At 37.9% G+C, this 16,832-nt stretch overlaps 1 protein-coding gene across 3 annotated transcripts in view; it reads right to left on the reverse strand.

The window, feature by feature from the left end:
* The window catches only part of Cortactin (cortactin), a 148,963-nt gene that overhangs the window by 24,448 nt on the left and 107,683 nt on the right, over positions 1 to 16,832 (reverse strand). For all 3 annotated transcript variants that reach the window (XM_067143170.2, XM_068226694.1, XM_068226695.1), the window contains one exon: positions 15,056 to 15,302. In XM_067143170.2, the coding sequence (XP_066999271.2) occupies positions 15,056 to 15,302 (247 nt within the window). The remainder of the gene's footprint in view (positions 1 to 15,055; positions 15,303 to 16,832) is intronic.

Consider the following 16,832-nt stretch of genomic DNA (forward strand, 5'->3'; position numbering starts at 1 on the left):
TGCTATCACAACTGTATGGTCTCTATAGAATGCTTCTCCTGGTAAAGCTGTTACATCTATTAACTGTCAGATTTGTCTTTACCACTGGAAAGTAAAGAATTACAGATTTTATTCTTCTGCCACCCGAGACATATCTTGTCATTTTCCTGCTGTTTTTCTTCAGACACCACGGGTTGCCCACAATCATTCCATTCCCCTTACAAAACTAAGTAGTTTCTCTCCATTCCTTTTCCCATATCCATATGGTTTGATTGCTTCTTCCTTTCCTTGACTTTTGTTTCCCACCTGTGCATTTAAGTCTCCCGTTATAATCACGTCCGCATTAGCTATCGCCTTCTCCAGAAATTCCCAATATATTTCTCTTTGTTCCCTGTCTAAAATCCTTCACTCTGTTCCTTATTCTCGGTCTAATTTTTATTATCCTATTGCTGATGTACTCTACCATATCCACATACTCCTCCAGATGTTTTGAAATTATCAAGTCCACTCCACTTGTCATTTCTTGGTCACCACTCCAGTATAGTGTTTATCCTTTCCTCATTCTCTCCTTTCCTTTCCCCTTCCAATTAACTTCGCTCAAACCTATCGTATATAAACTTGTAAGAACAACCTTAAACTGAAACAGTTTTGCATTTAACGACAAAATTTATTGTCAAAAGGAAGGAAGGAAGGAAGGAAGGAAGGAAGGAAGGAAGGAAGGAAGGAAGGAAGGAAGGGTTAACCATGGGCTCACCATCATCAGGAATATTCCAAAGTAATATTGAAAACAATTACTTAACCAACTAAGAGATGTAGAAGGAAATCAAGGTGATCAGTTTTAAGAGGTGTGGAACTGAGAGAGACTACAAAGCTGGTAACAAATAGAGGACCGAGCGAGTTGGCTGTACAGTTAGGGGCGCGCAGCTGTGAGCTTGCATCCGGGAGATGGTGGGTTCGAACCCCACTGTTGGCAGCCCTGAAGATGGTTTTCCGTGGTTTCCCATTTTCACACCAGGCAAATGCTGGGGCTACACCTTAGTGAAGGCCACGGCCACTTCCTTTCCATTCCTAGGTTTTTCCTATCTTATCGTCGCCATAAGACCTATCTGTGTCGGTGCGACGTAAAGAAAAAAATAATAATAATTAAAAAATAGAGGATTATGGAAGCACTAAGTTAATTCATGGAGGCTTGCAGACCAAATGCTAAAAGGCATAACAGTGCACAATGAACATAATGATCCATCATCTAGAAACCACATTTACCTGTTTACATGTTTTGCCCCTCAGCAATTATTCAGATGGGATCTGCATATAGCATAGGAATGTTAATCTGATGATAGTGTAAAGGAACAAATTTGTTAAGCTGTACCCAAGCCTTATTTATTTATTTATTTATTTATTTATTTATTTATTTATTTATTTATTTATTTATTTATTTATTTATTTATATTCAAAGAACATCTGAGCCAAAACTAGTTATGATGCAATTCAGGTCTCTTGCTTAGATAGCAGGGGCAGTTTAACACAAGAGTAATCTTCAGTACATATAGATACATAACGTTATTGATTTTACATCCCACTAACTACTTTTACAGTTTACGGAGACACCAAGGTGCCGGAATTCTGCCTTGCAGGAGTTCTTTTACGTGCCAGTAAATCTACCAACATGAGGCTGATATATTTGAGCATCTTCAAATACCACCGTACTAAGCCAGGATCGAACCTGTTAAGTTGGGCTCAGAAGCCCAGCTACTCAGTCCAGCTCTCCAGCACAAACAGTACAAGGTTGTAACTACAGTATAGTGTGAAGGGTAGATATCTCCTTGTTTTATTGCCGACATCGTCTAATGAATGTGTGATGGTGCAATTTATGTTAATATAGGCAAAGATTTCTGGAAAAAAATGTGCTTTATACTGAAACCTCGATTTAAAGTTAACCCCCATTTAATGTTTAAAAAAAGTTCAGGTCCCTGTAAAAATGCTAAATAGGGGTTTTACTGTAAATAATAATGCAGAACAAATAAAATTGAGATAAAAACATGAGATTAAAAATCAAATAACTAAAAATGACAAAATGATGCAAAATCGATGAAAATGACCTAAAAAATTTTAAAATTTGTAAAATGATCAACTATGGCCTAATATTACGTCATAAACCTCATGTTTTATCCGTATTGAAAGGTGTTATAACTTAAAATCCAATTAAAGTATTTATTAATACACCTATTCAATACTTTTTATCCACTTATATGTGGTTACATATACAAACAATCATTTATCACTTTCGGGACATGTTTTGCCCCATTTAAGGGCATCTTCAGCCTTGAATACAATCTTAATACACTTGAACACTAAAAAAGAAGCTAGAAAATTAGCCATGTAACCTGATTATCTAAAATATTGGTACATATATTGTGAAATGGGTAACATTTGATAAACTCATGAGAAAATATCAAAGGAGCACTATGTATGGTCATTCTAAAATAATGTAGTCTGAGATTTAGATCATCTTCTTGGATAAAATTTAAAGTTCTAATAAAATGGTTCAATAAATTGTGCACTATTTCTCCAAGGCAACAAAATGTCTGTTAAAAGACGTGGTAAAGGTCGCAGCTTGTCATTAAATTTTAAGGTGATTAAACACTCTAATAGTAATTAGGCATAATGTGGAAACTGAAGCCTATCGTAAGAAATAGGCAACATCATGCAGGCATAATTTGTGTAGGGCATAGTGCCAAGAGCATTCTATGGTCTACTGGACTAGCTGTTCTGTGTTTGTTGTAAACAGTTAAGCACGACCTTCCATTGCATCAGCAATATGTACACATTTCTGAAATCTGAGGGTCACTATCAGAATTCATGTAGTAATGACTATGATGCACCAATTAAAGGATGAAATGTCATCAAAATCTGGGCCCTGACAACAATACCAACACTAAAGGAACTGAATGTAATAAAAATTTTGTAAGACATATACAAGAAAAAATACAAGAAAAAAAAATTTCAGCCTTTGTGGGTGGGGCTTAATTCCATCCAATAAGTAACCAGGGGAGCCTGACCCCTTCAGAGTGCGTCCCCAGGGATAGTCTTAGGACTCGCGGATCAACAGGTAGCCCAATTCCTGGGGGGCTTTAAAATACTGGGACATCCTCTCTCCAGGGTTCATAAATATGGAAGGCCGAATCTCATGGTTATGGATTGTTTTTGTGGAGGTCAACACTTGCTTCCAGAAGAGGGATGAACATCTTATTAACTAAAAGTTTCAAGTCCAGGACAGAACTGTTTGTATGCAGACTGACTATATTCTTTGCAGCTATAACCTGATGAAACAATTTGCTGACTGCAAAGTTATACCAGCAGAACCCCTCACATCACAGGACAGGCTTCTTGTCTGCGAGTTCAAGCTGCGACATCCTTTGCATCTTGAAGCAAGTTTGCCGGTACAGAAGACCACAGCTGAAAGAGGGAAAACACCTCTGCCATTCACTGATGACATCAGGGCCTACATTACACCCAGGATATGGAAGACAGCATCATTGCAGACTGTCAGTGGGAACAATTTCAGAGCCACTGTACAAAGACAGCAAAGCAACATCTAGGAGTCTCAAAAGGGAGACTAAAAATCAACGAAGAGACATGGTGATGGAAGAGAGAAGTCTATAAGGTGCTGAAGGAGAAGAAAAGAGCCTTCAAGGAGTGGTGGAAATCTGAGAACAGCATAGATGGGTCACAGCTCAGGATGAGATACAATCCAGCTAAAAAATCAGGGAACCAACATCTAGAGTAAGTTGGGGAGAGATGGCGCACATTTTGTAATGATCGTGCAGCAAGTCTTCGCCAACATTTCGATTAGCTTATTTTTATGCTAGACGTCATGCCTTATATCTCTCCTCACTGCATTTTGAAGGAAATGGTCTTAATGTAAGTAGATTACAGAGAGGGATCGTTTATTTGAAAGTGTGTCACCTGCGCCATCTCTCCCGTTGTGTCCGGGTGAGATGGTGTTATGTACTTGATATGCTAATGAGCGAAGAAATTAAGAAGTAAACTATGACTGCAGGTTTAATACATTTATTTACCTTATTTACATTCACTTGTCTATTATTCCTTGGTCATTAATGAATCAATTAATTGGTTGCAATTTTTCTTTGCACTTTGTTCCTTTGGTTCACTGAGATCTCTCTTTTGTTGGAGATATTACACTTTAAAGTTGCATTAAAGGCATGTACCACAAACTTCGATCAGGCTGTAGCTGCTTCCTCTTCTCCACAATTAGTATAATTTGACACAGAATTAAACAAAATGCATATAGGCAATATAATATATTTTATATTTTATTACCAAACTGATCGGAGAATGGAAACACATTTTACACCTAAATGGAAATTCAAAGAATGTCGCGCCATCTCTCCCTGAAATGTAGCGTGCCATCTCACCCGACATTTGGGGAGAGATGGCGCACCCCTGCCCCAGGGACTGCGTTGGCCCAACATGGCGTATATCACACCAGCATAGTCGTTGACTAACCTAGTCACCCGCCTGTGCCAATGCAAAGTTAATTTAGCTTGAACAACCCAGTCAGTGGGCTTTTATATCATGCCGTAGAAAAACTTTGAAGGTAGAGAAGACGTACTTGCCAGAAATATCCAGGATTTCAGGCAAAATCACTCGCACTATGTGACATCCAACAGATAGCTTTTGTTCTCACGTACACACTGTACACATGAGAAGCAGTGGTCGAGCGATCTAGCGATCTAGCGGGCGATTGCCACACTGACCTACCCTGCGCCATCTCACCCGGTGCGCCATCTCTCCCGGAATCACTATAGATCATCTAATGGCCAGGCAGGCATCAATTTTTGAAAATGAGAGTCTCTCATAGAGTATTGGCAATGCAGGTGGTTCCTAGTAGCCTATGCAGTGGCCTTCACGGTATGCACTAGCCATGCGTCTTGGTAGGTGTGCTATTTACTAACTGATGAGCCCAACTTAGCACGGGGCGAAATGCTGGCAACCAGGAATGAGTTAGATGGAAAATTTATAATGTCCAATAACGGACCAACTATATTGGTATTATAAATTTACTCATTCGGGACAAACATTTCAGGTTCCCTATGGGAATCAATATCTATATCATCTAAACATAAAAAATTATGCTTGTTCTGGACAGTTTTCATGGCCATTTAGCAGAGCCTATTAAAAATGAGATGTTCTGTCTCAATACCATCCCCACCATAATATCAGGTGGGCTAACAAATTTTCCAGCTGGAAGACGTCCCAGTGAATAAACTATTCAAATATCTCCACCTGTTTTATGGGGAATGGATGGCATTATGTCCCTTCGAACTGACAAAAAAGGAGCAGCAATAAGAGATCCGGCATTAAAAAAATGGTGCTCTTGGATTCTTCAAGCTTCAAGAAGATCGGGGTATCTAATGCGATAGATGGCTTGGAGGATGATATCCTGTGGGACAACTCGATGGATACAAACAACTCTGCTGATGAAGATTACCTGTCTACCAGTACATCTTTTGACTAAAGCTGTGGAGAGTTATTGCCGCTGCTTTTGAATTTGAACACAACATGGTACTTGAAGAAAAGTCTCACAACTGTTCAAATTTTGTATTATATTAGTTATTTACTTTTAAATATTAATTTGATAAATTAAATTTTTGAAGTTGTATATCTTAATTTTATGTCTGAAATTTTTGTAATAGTCGTGTAATAGCCAGGTGTTTTCCACCCAAAAGTTTTGTCCTCTAAAATTTACAAAATAGGGAGGAATTGATGTCAGTAAATATGATATATCAGAAGTTTCTCAATGACAAAATAAAACATCATCTTATTGGAATGCTTACTAAACAGTCCAAAGGGAGGTGAAGTAGATTGTGACAGCGACAAAAGCCACTTCATACAAAGCACATTGTGAGAAACTCTATATATGAAAGAGAATGCGACATTAACTCGCCAAATCAAGATCTCAAAACAGAACACATTTGAAAGTTCTACAGCATAAATTTTAAAAAATAAGCAATTTGCTGGTAGACTGGAAGAAAGTGAGATAATGCTGGAAGAGCTATATTGTAAAGGGTCTTAACAAAGGAAATCCTTGATCCACCAGGCCCATCTCACGAACTCATGCTGGCTGCCAAAACGTTTTAAAAACTCCAAACTCAAGAATGGAATGATTGATTGGTGCAATATGAACAGTCTTAACAAGAAGAAAACAAATTTTATGATGTCAGACAAACAAAAAATTTTAACTATTCAAGTTGATAGCAAAAACTTGCTGTGAGCAACACAGTTTAAATATTCTGGCTCTGTGATTCCTGACGATGGGCAACTTACAGAAGACATAAACATGAGGGTTGAGACAGTCAGGATACAGTGGTAAAGTATGGCATTCATCACCTGCGATCACTGGCTGGAAGACCATCCAAAATTAAAGATCTACTGCACGTCATCTGCTCAGTTGCACTCTATGATACTGAATGCCAACTACAAAAGAGGCAGTATGTTAATTATCATGGAAACAAGCTACTGCCATAACTAGATTGGATTGGATTTCCAACAAAGATGTAAGAAAATGGTTTGGAACCGAGCCGATTTAGGAGAAAATTCACATTACATAAAAAGGACTCTCAATGGGAGCCCCAGCAGGAATATTGGCTAATATATACTTAGACTATTTGGAACACACAAAAATTATTAATCAAATAGAGGGTTTGGATTTTTGGACACATTATGTGGACGATGTTTACGCTATAATAGATAACAGACTCACCGATAGCAATAAAGTTTTAAATTTATTGAATAATTTGGATTCCAATATAAAATTCACTTTAGAAGAAGTAGAAGTAGAAAGATCACTGAATTTTCTGGACATAATCACAATAAGAGAAGAAAAAGAGTTTTATTTCAAAATACACAGAAAATCCACTTTCACACTGACCACTATCAAGAACAACTTGTTACTCCCTGAGGCACAGAAAAGATCAGCATATTATAGTTACGTTAACAGAGCGTTTAGTATTCCTTTATCCAAATCTGAAAGGAATAAAGAACTGTTGTTTATCCGACAACAAGCCCTCTTGAATGGTTTCAACAATAACATGATTTTCTCTTGAGTTATTTGTTTGTTTTAATGTTATCAATCTTATGTTAATTTTAAGGACACTTCCTCTAAAGCAGTACTTTGTCAATTTATATATTTTTCATCTAAACAGTGTTATGTGGCTGAAGATGTTGATAATATACAAAACATGTACCACTTCTGACCATTAAAAATTGCCTTAAGCAATCATTGTATCGACTAGGTGGAAAATAAATAAGTACTTAATTGTGAAAATTCACATGTCGACAGTGATTGTATAGACATGTGTTGTAAGTAGAAACAGATACAATTGCAAAGCTGGGCTACATGCTGGAAGTGGTTGTAAAGAGACCTAAGGGACGACCTGCACAACGATGGGTGGATATACTATACGATGATATGAAGAGAGTGAATCTATACCCCAAGATGGTCCATAACCAAAAGAAATGCAGACTGTGGAGCCACATAGAGACCCTGTATTAGAAGGGACAAGTACTGAGGAACATATATATGGTAATTATATGGTATGCTGCAAAACGAATGACACAAATTACTGGCCTAGAAACCAAGTACTTATTTACTGTATGTATACAGTGGAACCTCGATTCTCCGTTTTTGGAGGGACCACGGAAAAAATATGTACGACACGGGAAAACAGAAAATCCAGGAATGAATGAACCATCAACAATTTGGCTAAACATTACAAAGTATCTTACAAACACCCTTAAATCAAACCAAACTACAACCCCAATAGGCCTTCTGCCTAAGAAGCGACCGCTCCTTCGCCCAAAGGCCTGCATATTATGAGGTGATGCATGGTCAGTGTGACTAATCCTCTCAGTCGTTATTCCTGGCTCTCTAGACCGAGGTCGCCATCTCACCATTAAATAGCTCCTCAAAGGTAATCGTAGAATGAGTAAACCTGGAACCAGCCTTCATATCCCGGTAAAAATGTCTGACCTGGCCAGGAATCGAATGCAGGCCCTCCGGGTGAGAGACAGGCAAGTCAGACCGCGGGGCTGGCTTCAAGCATTAATTACCGGCATGCAAATTTAAAATCTCGAAACTTTACATTCAGTTTTCCCGGGCATACTTTGTCAGTTTCCTCTGAAAACTTCCTTCAGTTCAGCAACTTTGATCAGCCAAACTCTTCGACTTTACTAAAAGTGTTTTCATTCCTCCCCTGAAGGGCGAGGTAGGCCACATAGACGGTGATGCCGTCTCTCAGGCCAGGAGATTTGTTACGGTGAAGGAGATGCTCGAAGAAGGCGAGGGGGTTGGCGGCCGTGGCCTATACTAGGAACTTTCCTGGCATTCGCCTTAGTGCAGGAGAATGGAAAACCATTCTCAGAACAGCCGACAGTCGGGGCCAGCCATGAGGTCCAGCCCTGTCCCGTCTTCCGAATGCAGAGGCGTACAGCCACGGTAGAGCCGCGGCCACCCCTCCTCTGCTTGGTTGGCCAGTCAGAGTACAGAGCTATTGGACCACGGACCAGCCGTGGTCACGCATGGGCCGAGACCCAGTCTGCATCCACCGACAAAACTCTTTGAAAAATCTAATACCTGTAACGCCAAGCCAAACAATAATCGACCACAGGTAGTTTTTAATTCTATAATCTAATAAAATAAATCACAATAGAGACAAAAGTGCCCCAACATGATGGCAAAATACCTTTTTTAAAAATCTTCCCCTGTAATTTGGTCACCGGCATACTGTTTGTGGTCAGTTTATGGAAATCGTATACTCCGTAAATTAGGCCTGCATTGACTTTTAAAGGTTATGCTGAACTCGAGAATATGGTTTTGAATGTAAGTATCGAATGTAAAGTTCTCAAATGCATTATATTCAATTCTGCCCGTCACTAATCACAATCAAATTGGAAAGAGAAAAAATATCATTAACACTTCCAAACTTAAGGTTATTCATGACCTTGAACTCAGCTGGAAAGCGTGCTCGCTGTAGAAGTCTGTACGAGTGTGAAATGATAAGTTTTTAAATGTAATGTGCGCAAATAAAAACAACTGCGGTTTTTATAACATTTAACACAAAAACGTGAAATTTTCAGTCAAATTTTCCCACATTCGCCGATCGATTTAGGCAGTAGGTTTCACATCCAAATTTTTCGAATTTACAAACATTTGGAACCTTTCCAGTTCAGGTTTCGTAAGGAGTTCGTCCACGCAGTTTACTTGTAGGACGTCTATTCCTAATGTAATTTGCTGTTGAAACAGCCTCTGCCCAGAAAGAAGGAGGAAGTCCAGACTGCATTAATAAACCTTCCACGGCTTTATGTATGCAAGGTGCTACATCTGTTCTGGCCCCAATAACATAATCATATACGATAATCATTTTAAGATACTAAATTTGTGTTACTTAAGAAGGAGCAGTTTTGATTCCTGCCTGAAAGCCCAGTGACGATACAGTGCCCTGAAGGAAGTGCTGAAAACCAGTCCAGTGACACACTCGAAAAAAGTAAAAAAATAAAAAAATAAACATCTAACCCTGGACATAATGTAGATGTTTTGCAAGCATGAATATTTGACAAAACTTGTTCAGTCTTCAAGAAGAGCTATCGAAAAGCGCTCCGTCTCCTTCCAATTGTGGACACTCTCTGCTTTATGATTTCTGAGGATTCTCTAAACGATACCTCCCGAATGCGATGCTAAGATGGTCCCTTATACAAAGTTCACCACCGATCGCTTTTCCAGTACAGTACTTCCTCAAATTATCGCAATGGTGGGATGTTAACAGTAGCCATCCTTTTGTGAAATACAGTTAACTGAAAAACACGTCATCGAGGATTTAGCATTGATGGGACTGAAATTTCTGGATGGTTGATCCGGGAAATAGTTTCTTCAAGGAACAGATAATGCGGGATTTTTACAATGTGTGATAATTAGGATGCTCGCGAGACCAAGTAATTTGAACGAATAATACGAGAAAACGTAGTTTCCGGGAACGTGTAATAGATACTGTATTGTGAATTTCAAGTTATATTGATTTTCGAAATTATGGTTCTCACCATTGAGGAGAAAGTGTTCATTGTGGAACATTTTCTATTGTACGGAGTGAGGCATCAGAATAGGCTAAGACTGCTTCATGTTAAAGAACAGTACAAGGAGCAACAGCAAGGCACCAAACAACAGATCCGTCATACGGGATCAGATTTTTGTCAGCAGAAGCGGACAACATGGGGTCCAAGAACTGTCACCACAAACAAGAATTATGGACAACTTCAATAGGTGTTGCAGTCCCCAAAGCATAGTCTACAACGACGGAATCAGATTTTTGTCAGCAGAAGCGGACAACATGGGGTCCAAGAACTGTCACCACAAACAAGAATTATGGACAACTTCAATAGGTGTTGCAGTCCCCAAAGCATAGTCTACAACGAACAATGCTGAAAATCTGTTTGAGCGATGTTCGGCAGATGTTTACAGAGCTGGGTGGATGTGCATACTGCATTCAAGTTGCTCAATGTCCACAAGAAAGAGATGAGCAAGCCCAGTTACAGAATGACAGCAAGTCGACATATGAAGATCCAGACTACTACTACAACATATCGTTTTCAGATGAAAGGCTAAAACAACCAACAAAAAAATCATATGGGTTTGAATAGCGGGTTGCGATTTGGTGCACCATGTCTGGTCATGGAATATTTGGCCCTTGTTTCGACAAGGTTGCAGCACAGAATCCAAAAACAATAGCCTAGGTATTCTACAGAGACCTCTGTTTTTGCTACGTCAGGAACTACCTCTCCAACAACAATGGATGCAGCAAGAAGAGTCCACACTGTGGGAAGGGAGGGGGAGTCACTTATCCTTCTGCAAAGGCACTTCGGATATCACAAGATTTCTCGTGACACTTCATTCCTGTACCCTTCCTGCTGCCCAGATCTCATGGACCCAGATGCCTACACATGGATAACGTTGAAAGAAGCAATGTTCCAAGCAGATGATCCACCAACAAATATACCAGAATTGAAGGCTTATTTCCAAAGAGAAGCAACTCCACTTTTTTCAGATTACAAGCTGAATGTGCAAATGTATTCCTACAATACTACTTAATAATGTGGAAATGTATGTATTTTCAAAGTGATACAAATCCTCACTATTTTTATTTCCAAAGTGCTCCAACTCCACACGATCAATAGCCCAATGCACACATCACGTGACCGTGTACTGGTTGCGGCAGGACTCTGCTCTTTCGCTCATGGTTTTGCTGGGTGCAAACACAGCCTGCTGAAAAGAAGTAGGAAATGGCCATTTCTTTAAGTGGAACAAGAACCATTAGCCAATGCATTGAAAGAAGACGAAGTCAAGGAAATTAAGAGCCTCCCCGATAAACTGAGTGCACATGGACATCCTACCATGGCATTTTATGATAGAATGCTTTCTTCTATTTCAACTGCCGAATATTGAAACCCACAAAGAAAAACATTACATACTTCAACTTGATTGTAATAATGATTTTTTTTAAAATTTATTTTGTGAGTTTAATATGCAAAGTGTATGGACCAATAGGTCCTTCCAAACATTTCCCTCAGAAAAACTGGGTGTTCAAAAATACAATATATAACTTAAGACAATCATCTTTATGTTTGTTCCCAGTCATGATACGTTTTGCTATATTAAATTTATGACTTTTGTATTGTAGGCATTTTTCATCATCATCTTTTGTATTTTCTAAGCATATCATATGCATTTTAAACTTCTTAAATTGTGGATAAATACAAAATTTGTGTATTTAATTAAATACACCGTTAAGCATTACAGTATATTTGAAAGTTTGAGCACTTGCAAAGTAACCTTGCCTACACCAATCTGCATAATTCACATTTAAAGTGATGTAAATCGAAGACCCCCGCCCCCATTTTGATAGCATTCTTTACACTAGGAGTTTAGCCACCAAGAAAAACAGATTTTATTTGAAATGATTTGGCTAGATAAAAATTTAAAAAAAAAAAACAAAAAAAAATGAAGTATCATTTTAGGAAATCCATTTATTAAAAAAATGGCACTTCCTGAAAAATTATGTTTCTTGGAGATGCATGACTTTGGAAATAAGCCCTTCAATTATGCAAGAAGATTTAAAAAAATTGTGTCCTTACAGCAACATAATTATGTTTATCAACATATTCAGTAATCTTCAGAAATGTTCTGAATAATGTGTGGCATATGAGAGAGAGAGACACAGACAGACACTCTCTCTCTCTCTCTCTCTCTCTCTCTCTCTCTCTCTCTTTTTTTTCTGTACCACAATGCCTCATTATGGTGATCTGCAAAAACTATGCCTATCCTGAAAACTAAATTGGACAAAGGGGAACTGGAGATGATTTTGACAAAATAATGGCCGTGAAGTGGCACAATAGGAGGATATACTTGTTCTCACGACCATGCATGAAAGTGTATTTAACGTAACAGGAAAGAGGGATCGCAAATCTCGAGCTGCTATTATGAAACTTCGGGCCATAATCGATTATGTATATGGGAACTGTAGACAAGTTGGATATGCTTCTTAGCTCATTACACAGTGAACTTAAAAGCATCAAATAGTATAATTTTTAATTTTTTTATTTTATTTTTTTATTTTATATTTTGGACTTGGCACTTCTAAATTCTTACTCCCTCTATTGTGCCTCCTTGGCCAAGCTACCCTCACTACCTGATTTTCAGCTCCAAATCATTCGGCACATTCTACAGAAATACCACAGTCAAAGAGTCACGATACATGTGTCAACAGAAATTGAAAGTTAAAAAGTCCACATTTCCAATACAAAATAACATTGAACTAACTAAGTTACAACATTTACTTGGGACTAGTTTCGATGCTGATGTGCGTCATCTTCAGCCACTAATGAGATGTTGTAACTAAATTAGTTGAATGTTATTTTGTATTGAAAACGGTGGACTTTTTAGTTTTCATTTTCTGTTATTCTCAGTTCAATATGGACCTAAGATGAAATTCTTAATTTTACATGTGTCAACCTTGTGGTGTTGCCCTCTGTGTGGTCCCATGTTTTGAAGAGTATCAAGCCCGTAAGAATTACTACGACAGAAACTTGTTAGCTGGTTTTCGTCATCTTTGTATATTATGATACTATTAGTACACTCAGAAAGTTTATTGTGTAGCACCTTGTAGATATTAAGTTTCCTTTTACTTCGTTCATTTAGTGTACTGGACTTCCTTATGCACACAGGCCAGCTCTACAAAATCACAGGCAGGTAACGTATTTAGTTCAGTGTTTCAGAGCGAGAGAGAGAGAGTGTATGTGTAGTGAAGAAAATGAAAATAAGTAAGGGCATTAACACTAAGTGAAAAAACTTGGTATCTGGGACCCAATAATGGATTTCCATCTCAGTTGCCTGTAGACCGTCTGGTGAGTTAAGCTATAATTTCATATAACTTTTGTAGTTAGAACTTGTATTTTAGATGAATATTGTTCATGAAGTAGACAAACTTTGTTGGCTAAAATAATTCGGCACTGGGGGCGCACACATGCATATAGGACTGCAGAAGTGAAAAGGTTAATGTCATATGAAGAGGTTTCCAGGGAAGCTGCGACAGAAATAAACAATTGGACTAGACAAAAGAGTGACTGAATGGGTTGCTATATTTCTAGAAAATAGATCTCAGAGAATTAGGGTAGGTGAAGCTTTATCTGACCCTGTAATAATTAAGAGGGGAATTCCTCAAGGCAGTATTATCGGACCTTTATGTTTTCTTATATATATAAATGATATGAGTAGAGTGGAATCGGAGGTAAGGCTTTTTGCGGATGATGTTATTCTCTATAGAGTGATAAATAAGTTACAAGACTGTGAGCAACTGCAACGTGACTTCGAAAATGTTGCGAGATGGACAGCAGGCAATGGTATGTTGATAAACTGGGCTAAAAGTCAGGTTGTGAGTTTCACAAATAGGAAAAGTCCTCTCAGTTTTAATTACTGCGTTGATGGGGTGAAAGTTCCTTCTGGGGATCATTGTAAGTATCTAGGTGTTAATATAAGGAAAGATCTTCACTGGGGTAATCACATAAATGGGATTGTAAATAAAGGGTACCGATCTCTGCACATAGTTATGAGGGTGTTTAGGGGTTGTAGTAAGGATGTAAAGGAGAGTGCATATAAGTCTCTGGTAAGACCCCAACTAGAGTATGGTTCCAGTGTATGGGACCCTCACCAGGATTACCTGATTCAAAAACTGGAAAAAATCCAAAGAAAAGCAGCTCGATTTGTTCTGGGTGATTTCCGACAAAAGAGTAGCATTACAAAAATGTTGCAATGTTTGGGTTGGGAAGAATTGAGAGAAAGAAGAAGAGCTGCTCGACTAAGTGGTACGTTCCGAGCTGTCAGCGGAGAGATGGCGTGGAATGACATTAGTAGACGAATAAGTTTGAATGGCGTTTATAAAAGTAGGAAAGATCACAATATGAAGATAAAGTTGGAATTCAAGAGGACAAACTGGGGCAAATATTCATTTATAGGAAGGGGAGTTAGGGATTGGAATAACTTACCAAGGGAGATGTTCAATAAATTTCCAATTTCTTTGAAATCATTTCGGAAAAGGCTAGGAAAGCAACAGATAGGGAATCTGCCACCTGGGCGACTGCCCTAAATGCAGATCAGTATTGATTGAAATTGATTGAAATTGATTGAATTGAAAAATTGAATGAAGAAAAGCACAAGACAGGGAATGTAATGGCTCTGGTCTTAACATACAGCCTAACCATTTCCTGGTATGAAGATAGGAAATCAAGAAAAATAATAACACAGCTGCCAAAGGTGGGATTCAAATCCACTGGAATGCAAGCTTATGGCTACATGATCAGCAAAATTTAGCCTCTTGCTAGGTTCATTTGATATTGATATTAATACCCCTACCAGATCATATTTCCACCCATTATCCCCATTATTAACACAAGGGTAATCTTCATATCCAAAGCTTAAGAATTTTATATTCTACAGCAAATTCAACTGTACCTGCTTGGTAATCGTAAAGTGCTATTGCTGTATATCCGGTATCATCTTCTTCCTGAGTTTCGTACAATGTCTGTTGCTGTTGCTCCTGGTAGACAGGTTCTGGTTCAGGTTCCTGTTGGACAGGAACTTGCACTGTTATCTGTGGTTCAGGACTAGGAGACTTCCGTTTCACTGGAGACTGGGGAGGTTCCTCCACCTGAGTTGTGATGGGTTCTGTTGTAGGTACAGCTGCAGGCTGTATACTTTCCTGAAAGCACATTATTAATACATACTGTATAGTGTATTGGGATAGAAGAGTTTTAAAAATGCATCTTTTGCCAGACAACATAGGTTAATGTTGTACCAACAGGCAGTGGTAAAGTTGGGAGTGTTGCATTACATTAACCCTGGATACGTGCAGCAGAAAAACTTCCACAGTTACTTGTATGGACTACTTATGTAGCCCTAATAGTAGCAGACTATTTTGAATACTTAATACTGCTTTCATAACCACACCCGGGCGACTGGAGTGGGACATTGATGATGATGACGAATACTGCTTTTATCTTAAAATGGGCAAAAAATGAATCCTATTTATGAAATTATATTTTGGCACAGACTTTGATTAAATCTTCTGTGAAGGAAAACTAAGAAATGTAAAATTTTTTTAATATACTTTGATAAACACCAAACTAATTCTTTCATAAGCCTATAAATTTTCTAAGAAAAACCAAGAACTTATTATACACAGAAAAAAAAAGGAAATAAGGAAATGCCTTAAAACAATTGTTTCAAAATCTTTGATAATAATAATAGTAAATAATAATAATAATAATAATAATAATAATAATAATAATAATAATAATAATAATAATAATAATAATAATAATAATAATAATAATAATAATAATAATAATAATAATAATAATAATCTATATATATAAAATAAGAGTTTTGTCTGTACATTGCTCAGAATTTGAAAAGAATGGTATTTTTGTATCGGTCATGTTCACAATAACAAGAAAATGCATTTTTTACATTTCCGTAATTTCTGTCTGTCTGTCTGTCTGTCTGTCTGTCTGTCTGTCTGTCTGTCTGTCTGTCTGTCTGTCTGTCTGTCTGTCTGTCTGTACACGCATCACGAGAAAACGGCTGAAGAGAATTTAATGAAAATCGGAATGTAAAGTCGGGTGATTAACCGCTACACTCTAGGCTATAAATTATTTTGATCACGCTGAATGAAATGATAGTTATGGGGAAGGCCTGAAATTTAATTCTCAAATATTTATGTTATTAGTGGTCGTGCCTTAATGAAAATCAGTAGACAAACATTGGAAATAAGTCGCTACAATATAGGCTATACACGGTGAGAAAAATGGTAGTTTAGGGGAAGGCCTAAAATTTAATTATCAAACATTTATTGTATTAGTGGTCGTATCTTCTCGAAAATTGGTATGCAAAGTCTGGGAATAGGTCACTATAATCTAGGCTATCAATAATGTAATTCACACTGAGTGAAATGGTAGTTTAGGGGAAGGCCTGAAATGTAATCTATATATAAAATAAGTGTTTTGCCTGTACATTGCTCAGAATTTGAAATGAATGGTATTTCTGTATCTGTCATGTCTACAGTAACAAGGAAATGCATTTTTTTTACTTTCCCGTAATTTCTGTCTGTCCGTCTATATGTATGTATGTACACGCATCAAGAGGAAACGGCTGAAGAGAATTTAATGCAAATCGTCATGTAATGTCGGGTGATGATCCACTACAATCTAGGCTATAAATTATTTTATTC

This window comes from Anabrus simplex, chromosome 3, assembly GCF_040414725.1.
Source record: "Anabrus simplex isolate iqAnaSimp1 chromosome 3, ASM4041472v1, whole genome shotgun sequence".
Classification (NCBI taxonomy): Eukaryota; Metazoa; Arthropoda; class Insecta; order Orthoptera; family Tettigoniidae; genus Anabrus; species Anabrus simplex.